The sequence below is a fragment of the Stegodyphus dumicola genome, chromosome 4, assembly GCF_044657685.1.
Source record: "Stegodyphus dumicola isolate Sdum_Otavi_A_Nest chromosome 4, ASM4465768v1".
Lineage (NCBI taxonomy): Eukaryota > Metazoa > Arthropoda > Arachnida > Araneae > Eresidae > Stegodyphus > Stegodyphus dumicola.
The window spans coordinates 219,812,540-219,833,841 of NC_140771.1; the positions used below are offsets into that span (position 1 = coordinate 219,812,540).

Here is a 21,302-nt window from a genome sequence, read left to right on the forward strand (position 1 = left end):
CGCTTATCGCACATGTTTGGAACATGTTGGGCAGAATAATTCAACCGCGTAGAAATATGTCCAGACATGCTGAGCAGTGGCTCCAGTTATGGCACACTATACCGCAGAAGGACACTGGTAACTTAACTGAATGCCCAACCGAGTATCGGCTTGTATAGCTGCCAGCGATGGATTTACTGCCTACTGATTTTGACGTTCCTTGCATTAATACTCGTAAACAAAGACATTTTTATTTGCTCCAGTTTTTGATCATTTTTTATCTACTCGAACACTATACTACAGCCGAGTTTGTAGCTGTGGCTCAATTTTTGGGTACATTTATGTTTTTGCACCAGTGTGTGTGTAAATATATATATATAAAACACCATGAAGTAAAATGTTTGAGAAAATAATCACGCGGTTCAGTCTAGGAGGGGATCCCATATGTTGACTTTTCGAAGTTCCTAAATAAATACTAGTTTAAAAGTTTCTTTTATTGAAACCATATTAAAGGAAATACTTATTAAATAGTATTCATTGTCTTTTTGAATGAAAATATAAAAATTCCTACGTAATTAATCTTTCAGAACTGAAATGTGTAAAAATAGGCTTCTCGCCGCCAATTTTGATATTTGTTCTTTCATTTAAATAATGCGAGTACCTTAAGCAATTGAATATGTAGTATTTTTGTTATAAATCTACCAAGCGTGCTGAGTTCGGAAGACTATCATTCAATAAAAGTAAATTAATCAACGCAGTAAATTTATTTTTTATTTGTTGAAATGAATTTTGAACATTCAATAATTATTTATGGCAGGAGAAATAATTAAATTATTAGGTTAATAAAGTTAAATACTAAATTCGGTGAAATGATGCGTAATTTTCATTATAGTAGTGATTAATATATTTTCACAATGCAGCAAAAACGAATTCCTTAGATATCATGTTTAAAAGAAATTTCATCAAATGAAGGAAAAGAAAATGTTAAAAGTATTAGATACATTCTCAATAATTACTGACATCTCTTATTCAATATTGTTCTTTATTTCAGAAGATAAAAATTACGTGCAGCAGAGTGCTGTTCCACGCCGATGGGATACACATGGAGGGGAAGACGTACCTGTGTATGCTCATGGACCAATGGCCCATCTCTTCAGAGGAGTTCTGGAACAAACTTATGTCCCACACGCTATGGCTTATGCTGCCTGCATAGGTCATCACAGGAATGATTGCGAAAGAAGACGCAGACAGGACTTCCACCGGCATGTTATTGATTGTCCTTCAGCTCACGTCGACTCATCACCAAATATACGTGAACACATCATTGTCCTGCTGTGGCTTCTGCTCTTTGGGCTCCTGGTGAGACGATGAGAAACAGGAAACAGTTGGATGTCCCTTGAAAAAGGCCGGAAGCAGGAGAGTATTTGAGTATTTACTTCGACCATTTGTTCATCAATTATGGAGTGATATTCGATGTTCCTCTCTGGCCATTAATCAGTTACAATCTCAGCTCATATCGATGGCAACGTCTTTCGATCTTGTTTGCTCATTGTTGTCGAAGTCGAACTATTTGTTCGTAATCTGTAATTACAGTTCATTTCGAGCTGTAATCAATCTGTGTGTGACTGTCTATGTAACTGTATTCTGGAGTACACCTCTACACCATGGCACAAGGCACGATTTTCTGCCGCCTTTATGACCCGTGTACGAGGGCTGACCTTTTCTTCTTAATATTAACGCAGGAAAGGATTAGAGTTTATATTGGAAAAGAAATTAGAATAGATTAAATGAGAATATTCTCGATTTTTATATTTAATAGATTCAGAGAGATTTTTTATTATGCGAATGAAAAAAAAGACTAAAGATTAAGCACAAAATATATATTAGAATCAGACAGGTCAAAACCTATGTAGCAGAAATTAAATTTTAAAACATATAATGAAAACCGTCGTTAGGTAAACTTATCATATAGAGAATTATTTCATTTATAAATGAGAATATTATATTTTATTCATATTTTCAACTGGAACTGCAAAGTGTTTTATCCCCCCGTTATATATAACTTATGTCTGTTTTACTGCACATGCGCATGTGATATCTACAAACTTAAATAACAAATTTATATTACTTTTTAGAGACAGAATTCCTATATAGATTCAAAAGCATACACTATACATTGTATCTACAAATGTCTTTACTTGGTCTTTAATTTCTCAACCGTTGGTCGTGGACATACACTCCATTACGAAAGTTTTTCAAATGACACAAAAAATCATGTTTTGGCACTGTTAAATTTTAAAAAAATCAATTCTGTAAAAATTACGAAATCTAAGTTTTCATGCGTTCCTTTAATCCTTATAACTACACTAAAAAATACCTTTGCATTCGTTATAGAGGGGCGGACGAAGCGTTTGTCTTCCGTACGACAAAAATTTACAGAGGTATTTCATACAGAAGTTCATCTGCCGTGTACAAATTAACCCTAGGGTAGGCGCGTGAATTTTCATTAGGCGTTTAGTCGCGCGGGAAACATATATCACCCAATTTTTCATATACCATTTAATTATATCTTCATCAAAAAATAATAAAGTAACACTCTAAAATAAAAGGATCCATATTTAAATTTTTGTTTATAAAACTTACAAGAACAGCAACATACAATTAAGTAGGAACAACATAGTAATGAACCAAGAAAAAATCACATAAGGAACTCAAGTGTCATAGCAATGTACAGATATTTCTCTCAAATGGTCCCAGCATACTCAATTATAACATTTTGAACACCATTTTCGGGTACTTGTGTCTCTTTTCCTTCCACATTTATGACTCGACCACGATTACCAATTCATTTCGATGCGTCTGGTGCTAGAGGTCCCTTTTCGCGAAGAACATTTGCCCGACTCTTTAACTTCCGAGAGATGCAAGCGTTTGCTGATCTACGCTCAACTTGCAGTGATGTAAGCTCCGAACATACTGATTCTAAAACATCTATTCTTTACTTTCTTATCCATGTTTTTGCTTTTAAAAATCACTAATGCACTAATTGCACTAGTGCTTAAAATTTTATAAAAAAGAACCATAATTCAACCTCGTGTATTCCTTGGAACATCATTATTTTTACACAACTGATCTAAAGTACCAACGCCCTCTTTCGTCATTCTATAAAAACAATTATCTCTAGTGCGTTTTCATCACCAGGTGTTTCAATTGTATCAGAAAAATGCATGATCGAGAGTACTTGGGTAGTTTATTTTTCTTGAGACAGTGAGGAATTACCGTGACATCTGACTGGAAGCTATATATTGAAGACTTTTCTTCTCGCTGTTTATTAGGTTGTAAGATTCTAATCTGGGTACTTCTAAGTTACAATTAAAGAATCTTAAGAACTGGTAAGCGAATAATTGCTTGAGTTCGTGAGACCGAAAATAAAACTTTGAAAGGGTTAAATGCCCTTTATTATTCCATATTAATTTCACAGAACTCCTTCTTGGAGTTTTACAATAAAGCCTCTACTCGTGTGTGAACTCAGAAACTAAGAAATTAAACTTAACTAATCTTAACTAAAAAGATATAGTCAAAGCTATCAATATTCTAACCAAGTTGGTCCCTTATCATCTATCAAGGACCTAAGTACAAGCAATCAAGGACCTAAGTACAAGCTGTCAAGGACATAAGTACGGCCGAGCGTAATAATAGCTTAAGAGAGAGCAGCCTAAAAAAACGAACGCGCGCTAGTCAGAATCACTGGTTCTCTCTTCGCGATGTCAGTAGAACTTCAGAGTTAAACACTTCTCATTTGCATCCATCTCGATTCTAAAACTACGTTCTGGCCGGAAGTTGTAAGCTTGAAATTAAGAAGCGATAAGAAACTTTAACTCAAAATTTAACTGTTAGATAAATTAACATAATCCTTACAAAGTGAAAACTGATTTGAACCTTCCCTTATGTCTGAACAAATGGTTCCAACGTATGTTTCAATTAAGATCTTCTTCGCAAGATCTAAACTATTCTATCAATTATCTCTTGTGATGTTTCGTTTAGTTCCATTCACAGGACCAGTTAATCTTAGAGCAATATCTGTTGGTGAATTTCTGATATCATAAAGACCATCAGGCTGATTTTCAACGTATGTCTAAATATTGTCTATAAATATATATGCAGGTATATACAGATATAAGTATTTATGGTAGAAAATGTTTTGCTGTCAACTAAAGAAAATACTTTCAACCCATATTTTGAGGTTTTATTGGAAATGTAGTATTGTTTAAAGCTACATCTGCCTTTGAAAGATAAAAGTTGGTCATCTTCTGTGAGATATTCACTTGCAGTTAGTTTATCATTAACTTTACAGACATCTCTATTGCGAATATCATCAAATATTATGCATTTAACTAATAATCTAAATTTCTTTTCAGATACATTAAGGTAAGAACTTTTCAGACGTTGTAAGGGCCTTGGCTTTTAGAATTATCAAACAATTTATGAAGTTTTTTTCTGGAACACCTTTGATTTCCAATAAAAGAAAGTAAACCAAAGAAATTTCGAAGCTCCGTTATATCAATAGCAGATGCATCACGTTCTCGTCGAAAAATCTATATAAATGTTAGTATATTCAGTTATTAGTTTTAAAATATCATCATTTATAAATAAATTGGTTGTTTCGATTTCGTTGCTGCATTTCGAGCTTCTACAATAGGCACGGGAAAATGAATTACAATACTGCAAAATCGCGTGCACACATTGCAGTTAGCTTTTTCTTTACACCATTTAGTTGTATTATCGTTACCTGCATAATATCTCCTAGAGGAGTTTGAATCAATTATCTTGTAAAATTTCCTCTTCATCTACTCCCTTTTGTCTTCGTCTGACCTTCTATTATGATCACTTTGGCGGATGTAATCATCATCATCTCCATCACTTTCATCAATGTCTGATGCACTTTCTGATTCCTTCTCACTTTCATATTCTTACAACCAATTCCAGTATTGCTCTGGATCTCTGTTTTTCTTTCACCCGCCTCCGTTTAGTGGAATTAATCCCTTCCCTTCCTCACTCTCTGACATTCTGTAAGACTGAAAAAAAAAAGAATGCAGAAATATTTCTCATGAGAAAATTAAATAAACTTATGTAATACATCTCATATAAAAATAAAAATATTAAAAAACGAGAAAAGTGTTTTATTGATTAACCATTACTTAAATTAAATTTAATATTTATAAAAATAAAACAGCATAAAGGCTGAAAAGGAATTAAAAAATATTAAAAATGAGATAGCATATGCCTTTCAATTTTTGTTAAGCGTTTAGTCGCGAGTCAGATCTCCACCACTGTGGTTTGATGCTACTTCTTTCACGCCAAAGAAATGGTCTTGAATGACCGCGAAGCATGATTTCTAAGTATTTCACTGAAAGGTACGAAGAGTTCTGTCTACATTAAGGAGATGAAACGGAATATACAAACTTTTAAATTGTCATGCCCAGGTCACCCGTGCGCCTAATGCAGGGTTAATATTCAATTGATATTCAATTAACGTATACAAACCCAAGAAAGAAATGTTTGCATTTATATGTAACTAAAAATAAAATATCGCTTAGAAAAAGGTTTCTGTTGTTAAGAAATCACTCGCCGAACATTTCCGTATGGATCATTATGAGAAATATTGATCAATATAATTTGCGCTTCAAAAAGGAAATCTTATTCACAGAATCTTATAAATTGCGTGCTCTGGAAAACATTGGTAGGCTTCAGTGTTAGCGCATACTAACTCCTAATATTATTTGCATTATTTAAACATCAAAAACATTTTTACTTTAACAAAATTTTCGCGGTGGCCAAATTATGAGTCTAAAGTATTAAAACTTGATGAGAATGTAACAGAATATTTTTAGGCTCTGAAAGCTTATCAATTACTTGATAAGCTTTCAGAGATTGTGTGAAAATTATTTCGACATATCACATGCAACAAAATTGTTAAGACAATTAATCACAAAAGAATATCATTGAGTGATATTTAAGGAGAAAAAATACAACTTAGAACTATCCTAATTTTTTTATTAACCGACCTCTGAATGCAAATTCAAAATGATGCCAAATATCCTGAATTTTTAAACTATACATCTCGTTAAATTTAATCGGCCGGAAATAAATTTTAGTGTTTCTAAAAACGGAATTAATTTTTATTGTACGGAATTAATCACGCGAAACTAAGTTTTAGTTTTTTTAGAGTTTCTAAGCTAATTTTTAGTGTTTCTAATTTTTTGTGTTTTTCTTGTTTGTTGTTCAGTTTCCTAAATATCGCTTATTTGGGATATAATATATCCTAAATATAAGGAATAAAGGAACGTGTGAAAAGTTAAATTTCTTATTTTATAAAACATTAATTATTTTTTATTTAAAAATACGAAAGTATCAATATTATCATCATACAAAACATTTCTTGAACCGGAAGTATATGTGTGCGACCATCGGTTGCGAAAGTAAAGCCTGGGTAAAGAATTGTGTGGGCGTCATGTATATTATTAGATTTCTACTCAAGATCTTTAGATCAATATATGAAAAATATATCTTCGGTTTTAAATATTAAACGTTAGGTTTTAGCATTTGTTTCATTTGAATTTGCCTCATTGTATTAAAAAATATCAATAAATATCAGCGTCATTCTATTTATTAATGAGATTAATTTATACCTAAATAATTAAACAGAAGTAATAGAACCCAATCCTAAACACGTCTGTCATATCTCTAATAATTAGATGTGAAATTATTGCCGTGTTTTGTATACAAAATGATCAGAATCATTTGTGTAATCAGCATAATGAATCATTGTGGAAAAGGGAAAAAAGCACGTATTTGCTTATCTTACTAACTTGACTTTCAATAACGAGTATATTTAGTGTGGAACAGGAATAGTTTCACTCACGATCGCTCTCCCTATTAATAATTATAATTTCCAAATTATAATTCCACATAGCAAGACTTCTTGAATTCTACACATTCACTTCACGTCATAATTTTAACCCAGGCCGTTTTTGTGAAACATACGTCTGTATATCTCACGTCACTTTCAAGATTATTCGTATTAAAATTGATCTCTCAAATAATTATTAACCCAATTAAAATATAGAAAACACTTTGTGAGATGATTTTTTCACAAAGCATCGTTCAGTATTTTCTCTCTGTATCCGATTGTGATCACTCTATGAAGCTGTTTCGAAAGAACATGGGACGTTAGTAGCGATAAGTATGTTAACGATATCAATGGGAAGGAAATGGATTTAGGACGAAATGTTTGAATTTTTTTTCTATATGGCAGTTATTTAGAAATCTAGGCTTCAAATCTTTTTTTTTTTTTTTTGCTATGATGTTTTTATTACCTATGGATGATAAAAAATTATTTGCATCCTAACATAATTTAACAGCTACAAACTTAGCAAATATAGCTCATTTTACTTCAATCAAAGTAAATTTGCAAGTAAGCATTCTTATATATAAAGGATGCAGTACATTAATTTGATATGTAAAGAATTTGTTTTCCGTGCTAGAATTATTATATAAAACTCATTTGTGTTTGAAACAAATCGGGTATGAAATATGTCTGAAACATATGTTTCAATTTTAGACTAAATCACACGTAACAGGATATTTAAAACACCGTCTTTGCTATGGATATTAAGATGCATGCGTAAATAAAGTGCTAATGTTTCTTTACCAGTCTTTGTTGCATATAAATTTGTTTTTCAACTCATTACGTCGACCTATACTCCTTTGCACGTTGCAAAAAGGAATTTACTTTTCGTTGTAGATAATCCAGTATTATTATAGGTAACAGCTCACTTCGTCGTTTGTATGGCGATGTTTGCAACAACAAAAACTTTTTAACTAAACTACTTATGTAATTTTCCCTTTACATTACAAAATAAACTATGTATGAAACAGGAAAAATAAATATTTTAGAAAATAAATCAGGATAACGTTTTTTAAAATTACCTTTACGGTCAAAGTGGTATTTTGCATTTATATTCCTTATAAAGTATTTCTCCCGCCTTCTTAGCAAGCCTTCGTGGTGTAGTGGTCTGCACGCTCAGCGCGTAACTGAGAGGTCCGCGGTTCGATTCCCGGCGAAGGCGTTGCATATTTTTCATTTTGCCTGCTTTCAAAAAATACCTAACGTCTTCCCATACTTATATAAGGTATTTCGAATATGTTATAAAATATTAGCAAAACCCATTTCTCTCTTGAGTTCAAGAATATCTTTTATCACATTTCTTAAATGTATCTGTATTAGAAAAAGAGATATGTTTCACATTTCATTTTAAAGGCTACATTAATCAACAGAAATCACTTGACACTATTCACTAGATTTTTTTTTTTTTTTTTTTTACAATTGAAATTTTGTAGTATATTCAAAATTAAAAACACCTGAATTTCACAATAAGGCATGTTATAACTATTTTTAAAGCTGTCTAGAAAAATTAATTATCGTGCAACAACTAAAAGATGTGAATCAATATACACATTATTTAACGTATTTCCTCTTTCATGAAGATATTCTTATGGATTGCAAAATATTTTAGCATTTTTAAGGAAATACTGCATTCTGTTAAGGAATCGAATTCGAGCAAATATATCAATTGGAAGTTTAAACTTAGATGAAATCCCATCTTTACATTAGTCTTATAAAAAAATAAAGCATTCTTTGGGAACATGACTCAGGCCACTATTTCTTGAGAAGCCAAAAAATATCGATCGCTTAATTTAAGTAAACTTTCACTTCCTATCTGACAAAGAATACTTTTCTTCTTTTAAAAAGTGACCTTTGTCTGTTCTATTAAAATGCTCAAGAATTTTTTTAAACTAATGTTGATCTAAGCCTGAAAATTTATTATAATTTTCAATAGGGTTTACGTCATATTGCATTTATATACATAGCTATATCATCAAAAATATATACATGCAAAAAGAATTAATGTAAAACTTTCACATGTTACAAATATTTCCCAACACACAAAGAGCTTCTACAGACATTATGTCAAGATTAAATCGAACTCATGTGATGAATATTTCTCTAAATGATATATTCACGTGTGAACTTTTTTCTTATAATTGAATAATGCATACTGTAGTAAGACTCTGGAAGACGTTAAAGGTCACATAATTAATTAAACAACAGGCACTTGTCGGGAAATCAAATTCATTTTTATTTGAAATAAAATTAACGTAAAATGCATAATTAGAAAGCTATATAAATTACAATCAAAAGCCAAGCTATCATAAATACATTTTAGAAGTTCGTGTTCTGAAAATAAATATCAGCTTCAACTGCTTTACTGAATTATAATGTCTTTTAAATGAATCTGTTTTGTAGTCTGTAATGAATTAATTTGTCTTCAGTGATAAAAGTTAAAATCTGAGATTTACTCTTCAAGCTTTCTAGATCGAATCGATGAATTCACTTTTAATTCGTTACAATCTCGGCTAAGTGATTATCTTCAAAACAACTGATTTGTGTTTTCTAATGGATTATGGTCCGGATTATGGAAAGATCACTTCTGCAATATCTGTGGACCGAGAGGCATATATATTGCATTATCCTGTCGAAAAGTCCAATCTTTAGATGCAACAAAGCAAAGTACAGCCAACAGATGCTCTCCGAATGTATCTTTATAACTTTATTCTTTAACTTTTCACAATCGGTAGAATTTCTTCAGTTGCAACTTTTAATGCAGGGGTCGCCAAACTTTTTTTATCATCGCCCCCTATATAATTTTTCGAAATCTCCATAGACCCCCACAAAGGTAATTTTCAGGTAATTATAATAAAACTATATATTAGTCTAAATATTTAATAAATCAGAAACAGTAAGTAAAGTAGCTACAGATTTTTTACTTCTTAATGAGATGAGTGTGCCTGGTGTTTCTTGGCAAGGTTCGCTATATTGGGTTCGAAATTAGTCAATTTTAAGCGTAAATCCCCACGAAGCTCCACATTATTTATTAATGTATTTTTTATTTTTACGTACGCAGTTATATATGTGTGATTTGCGTATTAAGAACTGTTTTTCCTTCGAGTCCCAATAGATCCCCATTCGACCCCTTGGGTCAGATAGACCCCTACTGTTGTTAAATAGACTCTTATGGGTCTATATAGACCACTTTGGCGACACCTGTTTTAATGCTTGCATAAATCGTGGAAATGTTTTTAAAGTTCAATGGCCAATTAAATTAAACGTTTCGTTACAAGTACTATTTCTTTGCATTTCCCAGATGTATGTTCTTTTTTATCATTTTACAGGAATGGATTTATTTATACTTTTCCCCTAGGGAGAGAACAATGTTGCATTTTTTTAAATGCTTTTTTATTTGATACTTATTGTTTTCTAAACAGTTACATTTTATAAAAAGAAAAATTCCAAAATTCTTTTCTGATGCTAAGGAAAAATATTCATTCCTTGCCAGACCTTTGTATGGCAAGGAATATTGGAAAATATCAATGAACTGACAAAGACAGATCTTCCGAATCAGTTTTTTTTAATTTACATCGTTGAAATACCCTGATTAGCTTTCGAAAAGAAATCTTGCGATATTATTCAATAGATTACAGTGCAAACTTAAAATGTTTGTATTTTTAACTTTTTTAGAAATAGTTCAAAATTATTTTGCATAAATAAGCAATTAATTTATATGTTTCTCATTTTCTTCGCTTTTCATGCATTATAATCCATCTCTAAAATTATGTGATCTTCAACATTTTCCAGGCACCTTTATGCTATTTTCTTTTCTTCTAGGAAAGCTATCGGACTTTTAGGCGAGAATCGCCTCGAAATTCTCAGAGATTATTAAACGCGTAAACAAAAATTTTATAGATGCAGTATAAGGCACTTCGCTAAGTCCGTTAATCTTTCAAATGAGCTTATAAAATGGCTAGTGCGGGTGCAGTATCTGCTGTATCGGAACTCCACAATGTGATAAGGCATATTCCTGAGAGATGGCATATGAAGAGCAACGACTATTCCTTGAGAGTTGTGATGTTCCGCACAAAAGCTTTCAACTTCTAACGAAGAGCGTTTTTGAAGTAATAGGTTCACTGTACTATTGGCCAAATGGTTAGCAATTCTCACGTTGTGATACATATATTAGTGATAGTAATCTATAGACGATCCAAGGTGCACTGGCAAGTACTTCCAATCTAAATTGACAGGATTTTACAGGAATTGTTTACTCTTTTGGAATATAAACATCCTTAGCAATAATTGTCCGAAATTATAAGATTAAAAAAAAAACAAAGAAAACCTGAAAGGATTTAAAAATTAATTCCAAAAGGGCTTTTTTTTAACATTTTGTGTTACCTTTATTTATTAAATATCACGTTCTTCGCACTTAAAAGAGCAATATCGCAAAATAATTTTAAATTGAACATATCTTTACAATTCCCGATGCACAGTCTCAGGCGCTGGAGATAAAAATGTTTTTTTTCTGTTTCAAAGCGAGCAATGGCAACGAGCAACGTTGCCATTGCTCGCTTTGAAATCCTTGAATTTGTTAATCAAAAATTCGAAGTTTTAGAAAATAGGAAATCGATACTAAAACAAATTCCAAATTTTAAATTTGGGCTTCTAGATGCCTATATTCGCAGGAGGATTCCGTCATTCAAAATTAAATGGCTCTAGGTACCTTTGTTATATTACAATGCGAGAAACCTACATACATTTATGCAGATTCTTCCTTATTTAATTTCTTTAAATATGATACAATGCGATAATATTTGGTGGCAAATATTTGTAAGGTTATACAGCCTTTTAAAGTTTTCAATGCAAAGTGCCAAAACGAAAATAATAGTCCTTCAGGGCAAATTGCCCCTTTGGACTAAAAAACAAAGTGTGTTAAAAATTGTCAAGGGTTTTGACAGAAGAGGTGTAATAGAATATAGTGTGGTACATCCGCCAACACATGCATATGAAATTCCAGAAGGCGTGCATTATTATGACATTTGTTTATGAACTCATACCTCACAGTTATTTTGTTTATCAGTCCTAGCTGTAAATATCATGGTTCTTACGCCACTTCATACACCCTATTCTAGAATTTGTGAATTATGAAGTGTCACATTTTGGACCTGATGTTTTGTTCATATGCTTGATTATTCCTAAAAACTTCGCGGTGGTTATTGACCAGATATCTGATAGCTTTTCTTGCTGGCTATGAAAATTTCATAATGCAATGCCATCCAGAAAATTTAATTTATTTTAAGATATGTCTTTTAGAACTTACATAAATCTTTTTTTTTTTTTTTTTTTTTTGGCATTCAGAATCAGTTGAATAATTTAACTGAAGGCATAAATCAAATATGTAAATATAGACTGACATAATTTTCTGTGCGTAAAGAATCAAATTTTTTTCACATAGCTTAAAATCAGGAAAGTTTGGTTTCTTTATTCCCAGTGACTAGTTTTGTTTGCTATACTCGAATGCTATGCTGCAGTGATACATGTAGCTAAAATACGTTTTCGCTGTAGAATCTTGACCAAAGAACTTTCTTCTTTTGCATAATTAATATAAGCTACGTTTTACACTCATAATCACAGTATTAGTTTGACTGAAAGACTGGATGATTAAAGAAACAGCAAATGCTACTTCATTTATTGAATGTGTGAAGGAAATAAGAAACCTATGAAATTCTCTTGTATTATATTGTATGCTTAAGATAAGTATACATGATATTTTGTTTCATTGTTGTTGAGTGTATAATATTTTCCCAGTCTACTACTTTAAAGCAGCGATTCTTGAGTTTTTTCACAATTCATTCTAATGTTGTCTTAAATTAATATCTCGTAATGGTTTTTCCTTAATTTACATTCATCACGTACAAAATAATTGTCCAAAATTTTGAAAACTTTCAGATATTAATATTACGCCCGAAGAGCAAGGGCCTCACGTATTGTGTGATACCTTTAATTTATTAGATATCATGTTCTTCGAACTTAAACAATAAAACTTAATTCAACACCTATATCGCAAAATAATTTAAAATGAGCATATCTTTAGAATTTCCCATACACGGTCTCTCGCGCTGGACATAAAAATGTTTTTTTTCGGCACAGTGTTGCCATTGTTCGCTTTCAAATCGTTTAGTTTCTTAATTAAAAACTCATAAATGCTTTACAAAATATGAAATAGATAACAAAACAAATTCTAAATTCCACATTTAGGCTTCCAAATGCCCATATTCGTTGCAGTCGTACGTTATTCAAAATTTGATGACAAAGTTTTTTTATCACAATGCGAGAAACATACATACATTTATGCAGATTCTTCATTATTTAATTTCTTTAAATATAATACAGGGCTCTAATATTTGGTGGCAACAATTTAAATAGTGATTAGCCATTTATAGTGAATCAACGCAAAATCGCAAAACGAAATTAATAGCCCTTTTAGGCTAAATTAATTTAGGCAAACAACAACACCGACACCATAAAAAAATGCAAAACTATTTAGTAAATTTTTTATAACATTAAAATCTATTCTCTTTGCAAAGTATAATTAGCTTAAAAATAATCATGGTATGTCACAATAAATTAAAATGGCTTTATGGGAATAAAAGAATCCTTGGCAATTACGCAGCATGTTTAACGACTTTTTTAAACAAACCAACACTGAGGTTATATTGAATTTTAATAGAACTGTCTAGAGGAAATGAACTTGGTTTTCTTAACACAGCATATATACAGAAAATATATGATTATATAGAATCACAGAAAGTATATGGCATATAACTATTTTGATAAATCTTTCAAATCTTTTCAAATATACCATCTCTATTCATAAATATACGTAATCCATTAAAAATACTAATTTCTTAAACATAAAATTAGATTCATTAGTTTTTATAGCTATACAATGTTAATATATTTGATATAATATCTTCCATTTTTAGACATCCTTGTAATTATCTTTAAATTATATTCTAATATTATATAATTTTAGCTGCAAAATTTCAACATTTTACAAATAAAATATAATTCCTATCTAAGTTTAAATTCTACTCGGTAAATTCTGACCAAAATTTCAACAGCCGATATGATACATAATATACCAAGATTGGGTTCTCCAAAATAATTCAATTTCCACTTGACAACGGCTTCTGTGTGGTAATTTCATTATTAAATATAAATATTAATTTTAATTCCTGAAATGCCGTTGAGTAAGATTAGAAAAAGGTACCAGATGCACAGCTCCAATCATTACAAAGTCACCATAAGGAAAAAGTGCGTAAATTAATTCCACGTTCTGCTCATGTTGCATGTGTTATGCATCTGTAACTTAACTATCTGACACTGGTAAACCAAAAATCTGAGAGTATTTCAAACCGATGAGAATGAAGAAATTTCTAGGAATTCGATTCCAGAAACCAATCAGTAAATGTTTAAAGATTGAAATAGTTAAGCGAAAGGAAGAGAAATGAAATATATCTTATAGAAATGTATATTCATATATATGAATGTTGCTAAATTTTAAAAATAACGAAATGATCAAATTTTCACCAATTCGCCAAATGACTAAAATTTAAAGCACTTAAAAGTTAATTCTGGCTGTCTTTCTCTGAAACCTGATACTGATAAATTGTAAAGTGATTTAAGGATATATGCTAAATTAATTACATATGGCCCTGAGAGTAATGAAAAGTAATTATGTAAGGTAATCGTCAGATAAATTTTGTAGAAACTTTAGAGATATTGTTATCGAATAATTTCTTGGTGGATTGTATATCCAATTGCATGCCTCCACCTTATATTTCATGCGAAATTAATCAAGTTGTGCTCAGTTCAATAACTTATTCAGTTTAAAATATTACTTAATAAAATGAAAAATTTGTTTTCTGTTACACTTTTGAATTTTGTGCAAGTTAAACGCGATTATCAGAAATCTGGTAGATATGTTATATTTCACTGTAATATAGTACGATTAATTCTAAGATTTTAACTACTAGCTAAATATTATGCTCGATAATTATTGGAATGGAATCTACTGACACATTAAATTGTATATTCCAACATCAGAACATCAGGCTTTGATGTAGTCATTTTTCATATCCGTAACTTAAAATATAATAAACTGTAAAGCGTATAGTTGAAGATATTTATTATAAAATTTTATACGTTTCAAAGTGAAATAACTGGATATAACTTATCATATCTTAGTAAACTCTTTGACCCAGATGTTTATTGCAGCACAACAACTGGCAGCTCCTGATATCTTTCAAAGCATTTTGTTAAGTAGATAATATTGCGCATGATATTCCATTAATATAACTTGGTCAATATCTGCAATTAATTCGACGAGAGTATGATTTCAATCCGAAGCGGAAAAGTGTCGTTACTTTAATTAAATTTAGAAAGGGATTATTATTTAAGGAAAGGTGCTCAGACAGCTAAAGTGTCATTATGAAGACAAATCTGAGTCAAGCTTCTTTCAAGATATTGCATTTAATTTTGAGGAAGCAGAAGATCTGATTTATCGTAATCCATTTCTAATGAAAATTATTCTAAATTATTAATTTGTAGTACTAATTTATAAACATATGTCAATGAAAGAAGAAATATTTGATTTCGTTACAATACTTTTTTATAATTACATTGCGTCAGGTGAATAAAAATATTTAGTACTTAAATTGAAAAAAGGACTTTGGCATGCACAAATTAAAATTTAAATTTTGTAATTAACCAAAGATACAAATGTATACCATGAGCTTCAATTTCCAATGAAACGTGTTACCATTCATGTATAGTTTCATTTAGCTAGCCACAATATAGGTTTGTTTCTTGATTTCGTTTAATTTGTACTATGAGTACAACATAAAGCTAGTAAGAAATCAAAGTTTTAAACTATCTTGTGTTATCTGCTACGCTATTTCGATATTTGCGGAATAGGAACTGAAAAACACCTGCACATTATTTAACCTAATTAAAATGAAAACATATATTCAATAAAGATTAAATGCAAATTATAAATACTCAATGAAAGCATTTTCCAAATGCTAAAAGAAAAAGTGAACAAAATAGCTATTGATTAATTAACCTGTCCTAAGGGATATTTGATCCATCAGTAAGACAAATTCTTAATTCAAGGAAGCTAAGCTATTATTTTTTTATATATTTTTATAACGCAATTACAGTAGCAATAAACTGTAATCATGTTTAATTTCAACATTTTAATAGCTCTGTAAGATCAAAGGCTTTATAAATATAAGCAGATTTATAGGTTTAAGATAAGTGACAGTACCAAAAGTACTAAAAGCGCTTATTTTACGAATACGTTATGCTTTATAAATTTAGACTTGTAATAAATTGGACTCGATCATTAAATACTGTTATAATTAAGCATAAAGTATTCATATATTTTATAGTTATATGATGTTAAATAATTGTAAGTTTTTACTTTTATTCATAGTCTTCATAAAAGGTGAAAAAATAAGATGGAATCGCTGCTTGAAGGTAAACGTGTTTGATAACATTTGTACTGTTGTCAGAAGTATTTTGTAAAAGGTTTGGAGCTAAATATGATAGATCCTAATACAGGATATGGATGAATATTCATGTTATATGGTCTAATGAAAAGGGACGAATGTTTTATTGAAGAAATATTTTGTTATTATATATATCAATTACATTGTTCAGTGGCCTGAATAAAAGTGTTTATTGTGATTGAAGTCTTCAATTATCGTATTATTATTATTATTATCTCTTTTTTCTTTTAAGAGGATGAAAATTAAAGTTCAGTATATTAATAAATAGCCAAACAGCTTCATAGTGTGTGGCCAGAAAGTTTCGATACACTGACATAAACTCGTAAGCTGCAAAATAAATTTAGAATAACAAATGGTGTAGTGTGGGGACGCAACCTGACCCCTGGCAGACTGGCGTCCTGTGACCTTTTCATTGTCTGTGATACAGCAAATGAGAAAACCAGAAAGTATTACATACTAACCTCTGGTTTTTATACATCACGAAGGACAGCAGCAAAAAAGCAGGAAATAAAAATAATCGACCAAAAATGAGTGTTAGAAATAAAATTGAAAGAAAAGAGAGGCACTCAAAACAATAACAGAAACACGCACCTACATATAAACTAATGTAATACGCCTTCTTTTCTTCTTGTTTTGACTTATCCTTGCCAAAACTTTCTCTGCAATCTTTTTTACTGCTACACTATGTTGATTTAATGATTTAAAGTCCTTGTCTTCTCCTTCTATATCTCTAGTGATAACACAAAATGACGAGCATCTCAAGTCACATTGCATAATTTGTATTTATCATTAGCTTGAAGTCTAAACATGTTAAAATTATAGGGAAAAATCTTCCATGGCCACTAATAATTTAATTAACATCTATGTTTGAGATAGGTGTTTTGTATTTGTGTTGATTTTAAAATTATACAAAACACATTTTGTTTGTTGTCTTACCATAGCCTATCGCAATTCATGTACAAATTATGTACCATAATTTAGCGTCTCTCCTAGAACCTGCTGGTTCTGCTTCTGCTTTTAAAGTATTAGGCTCTAAAGCCACTTCTTTAACAAGGACATGCCCTCTCATTGCCCAACTCCCCAACATCCACTCTAATCCAGTTAAGTCTAATTACATGTTACTAAAGAAGGCTTATATACAGTTTTTTGCTTATTTAAATGAAAATAATTGGCTGGTCCTGGTTGAAGAGAGCTTGTAAAACAGGGAGACAATCAGAAATATGAAGTAATTTTCTTATTATAGGTTTTTTTTTTGTACCCATTGTAGTGCTTTAAAAATTGAACGAAGTTTGATTGGAAAATAGAGTTACAACTTTCCAATTTAAATATTTCATTGTCCATCTCAGTATCATAATAATAAGCAACAAAAATACCTCCTAAGTTCTCCCAATCCTGCATCGATCAGTGTACTTATCAAGCTCATTGCCTTTTTGCTCAGTCTTATAATATTCTAGTGAAGCAAAAAATGGTGTCTATGTATTACCTAACTACTAATATTTAGGTTACCACAGCTAGGTTACCACAGTTACACATTTTGCTATTTATCGCCTCTCCTTAACGCTTATTTCAGATTCACGATACAGCTCAAAATGCAAAGGTTAAGTTAAAGTTTTATTCTTTACAGCTTGCGGGGATTACACTTAGTATAAGGAACAATGCTGCGTTGTGTAAATGAAAAGTTATAAGCCAGCAAAAAGTCCAGTGGAAATAAATTGTTTGTGTAAACCAAATTATTAAATAAACAGGCTTGTTTAGTTAAATGAAAAGCTTTGTTTATTTAGGACTTCTGAAGGACTTTTGAAGATACAAAGGTAGCATCAGGTGTACAAGGAGAAAAGAAAACAAAATAAATTTGCAACGTACTTATCATTAACTAGACGGGTGACCACCTGAATTACAAGACAAAATTTACTTTCAGCGCATAATTTCAGCTGTCTTTGAATTACTTCATATCATTCAGGTCTGGAACTAATGTAGAAAGAATTATTTTATATCAAAAACAAAAATTTCCAAACTAACAGAATCCGGTAATCAAGAGTTATACGTATTACTAAATTCTGTAGTTGATAGAGCGAATCAAATCTTCAGACACTTCATATTTTACTGATTTAAAAAACTACGAATGTACGGTTAACACCGGAGGATTATTAAGGTTTTCTGCAGACAAAACATTTTGACTATTTAAAAACATAAGTATTTTTTTATTTTTCTAATATTCTAATTATACATTTCTTTAATTCAACGGCTAACACCGAGTTTGAGATTAATGATTTCAACATTCTTCAGTTTTTCAAATTACATAGAAGGGCCATTTCAGAGTTTTCTATCTTTCCGTTTCAGACTTCTGAAAAAATAACAAAAAAAATATAATTAATAAACTTCCACATGTTAAACCAGAGAGATTTCTCCTATCATCCAGGTCCTGGGCATGCTTCCTTTCAGCTCCATTCTTCCGCCAAAATTAAAAAAAAATATCTCGTAAATGTTCCTAGGCAACGACTGACTCATCTACTCCAGCAAAGATTTCACTTCTTCAGCAAGGAAATAATCATTTTTTAAACAAGCAAACACAAAAGGGTTCCCAACCGTCAATAAACAATACTGGTGCTTCTATGGGGTGTGTCGACAAAGGGTGTCTACCAGAGGTCGGCAGAAATCTTTTCTTCTTCCTTCTCCGTTCTCCATACAAGGCCAGTTAAGTAAGCCTTCGACTTTCCACGCCTTTTGGAAATAAACATTCCACTCTCTAGCTTCGTCACCAGCCCCCATTTACCAGGGACTCACGCTGGAAACCATAGTTTTCGCTTTCTTCCGTGGAAGCGTTTTCAGGGTGAAAGCTTGCGAACCATTAGTCTCTCAACCAGACCCCATATCTACTAGACAAGATGATTTCTCGATACCTTGTACCCAGACAAAGTCACCTGGAAGCAAAAACCCCGCCAAATGAATGACAGAAACACTCCAAACAAATTCTGGAATTCCAGACACAGTTTCCAGCTTTAAATAAAGAACACAGTTTCCAACGTTTCTAATTATCATATCCTTTCTACTACATAAAATTTATACCAAGTTACAAATTGTCGGAAAATACCAGCTGAGCCAGAAAATAAAGATTCGTTAATTTTATAAGAAGGAGAAGGATAATTAAAACACAGTTTAAATTAGCAAAACAATTTAGTTTAAATACCATTAAGTGCAACATGAAATCAAGATTTAAAATTAATAAACTTTAAGGGTCATACCAAATAAACAACAATCAATTTAAAAAAGCAAACAAATTTAAATTTCCAAGCAGAAATCAAATATAAAGATGGTGTAATGACCTGGTCTATTCTGGAGTCTGAGGAGTCTATTCTGGTCTGGTTTGGTCTGTTGATATTATACACAGAAAGAAACGAAAAATCACACGATGTTACCGATATACTAAATTTTAAAAAACAAACAAAAACACTGCTATCTAGGAAAGTATATAGCAGTGTTTTTCTGTAATTACACAGTTAGAAACGTTAAGCATTAATAATGATTGTACAGATTTTTCCAAAACTAAAGGAAAATCTGAAAAAATACTTCCACAAATTCAAATTTTCAAGCAGCGTCCAATCGTGTATTATCTGTCTTTATTATTTGCAGTTGAATGCAAAATTGGACCTCTCTGTGAGCATTAATTATGAAAATTAGGAAACTCATAACATGTTCTGTAATCGAAGCATATTAGAATTTCGGGCGTGAATTGCTGTTTAAAGTTATTGAGATTTGTCGAAATGATGACTGTATATTATTTATGACTCAAATTTATTAAATGAAGGGTAAGACTGGAAGTTGATTGGTAGATTCGAGGGATGTCAAACACATATGGAGCTCATACAAGAACTAAAGATCTCGCAAAGTGTCGTAACAAACGTTTTTACCCTATTTTCTTTAAGAAGTGAGTAGAAAAACTCACTTCTTAAAGAAACTGCCAAAAGCAGTACACGATCAAACCTGTTAACAAGTTTGTTAAAACAAACTTGCAATTGTTTCCAAATGCAACAATTGCATCAAGCCACTGTTTTCAGTCATGGTTAGGCTCCAACAGTGGCCGAGTGGTTAAAACCATTGGATGCTGGTATCTCGACCTAGTTTGGATTTCATCCAAGCAACCTGGCTGGCTGTAAGATTAGAATTCGTGGTTTTTCCCACGTGAAACGTGAATTCGAATCAGTTTACTTCAGCAAGTCTTCTACGAAGGCATGCCTCCTCTTAAGCGGATAACTCTGGTAGCTTTGTCATATTCAAATAACCTAACTTACTTGTAACAGGCAGCTCGAAGTAATCGTAAAGCGATAACTGAACTGCTGTTTGAACTTTTGGGATACTTCAGAAATTCGAAGCAACCATTTAAAGCTGCACGAAAGTTTCACAAGATAAGAGTTTTCGAGAACCAATGGGTGTTTCGTACTCCATCTTGCAAAGGATCCTATTTATGATGTTCTCAACATCATGCGCAATGAAGCCAGACAAATTTGATCGTGTACTGTTTACTGGTGAGTCTAAATATAATTTCAGTTAGATTTTAGCCGGTTTTTATATGGAGAGAGCGAAAGATGTGCAGCTTATTTTCTCATTTTTATGAAAGAACAGATTCTCACGAGAGCGGTTCTAACTTTTAGAGTAGAATCATCAAAAATATCCCCACCAAGGTGCATATCTGTGATGGAGGTTCTGTAATTGTTTATCAGGACTTGGAACTCTGTGACTCTGAGTCCAGATATTTTGCTGCTGAATGATAATACACATTCACACCGAGTACCCCTATTGCCCAA

At 31.5% G+C, this 21,302-nt stretch overlaps 1 protein-coding gene across 1 annotated transcript in view; it reads left to right on the forward strand.

The window, feature by feature from the left end:
* The window catches only part of LOC118197207 (alkaline phosphatase-like), a 266,814-nt gene extending 250,131 nt beyond the window's left edge, over positions 1 to 16,683 (forward strand). Inside the window, exon 9 of the mRNA XM_035368712.2 lies at positions 1,031 to 16,683. Within this exon, the coding sequence (XP_035224603.1) occupies positions 1,031 to 1,350 (320 nt within the window). The 3' untranslated portion in view covers positions 1,351 to 16,683. The remainder of the gene's footprint in view (positions 1 to 1,030) is intronic.
* The last annotated feature ends 4,619 nt before the right edge of the window (positions 16,684 to 21,302 follow it).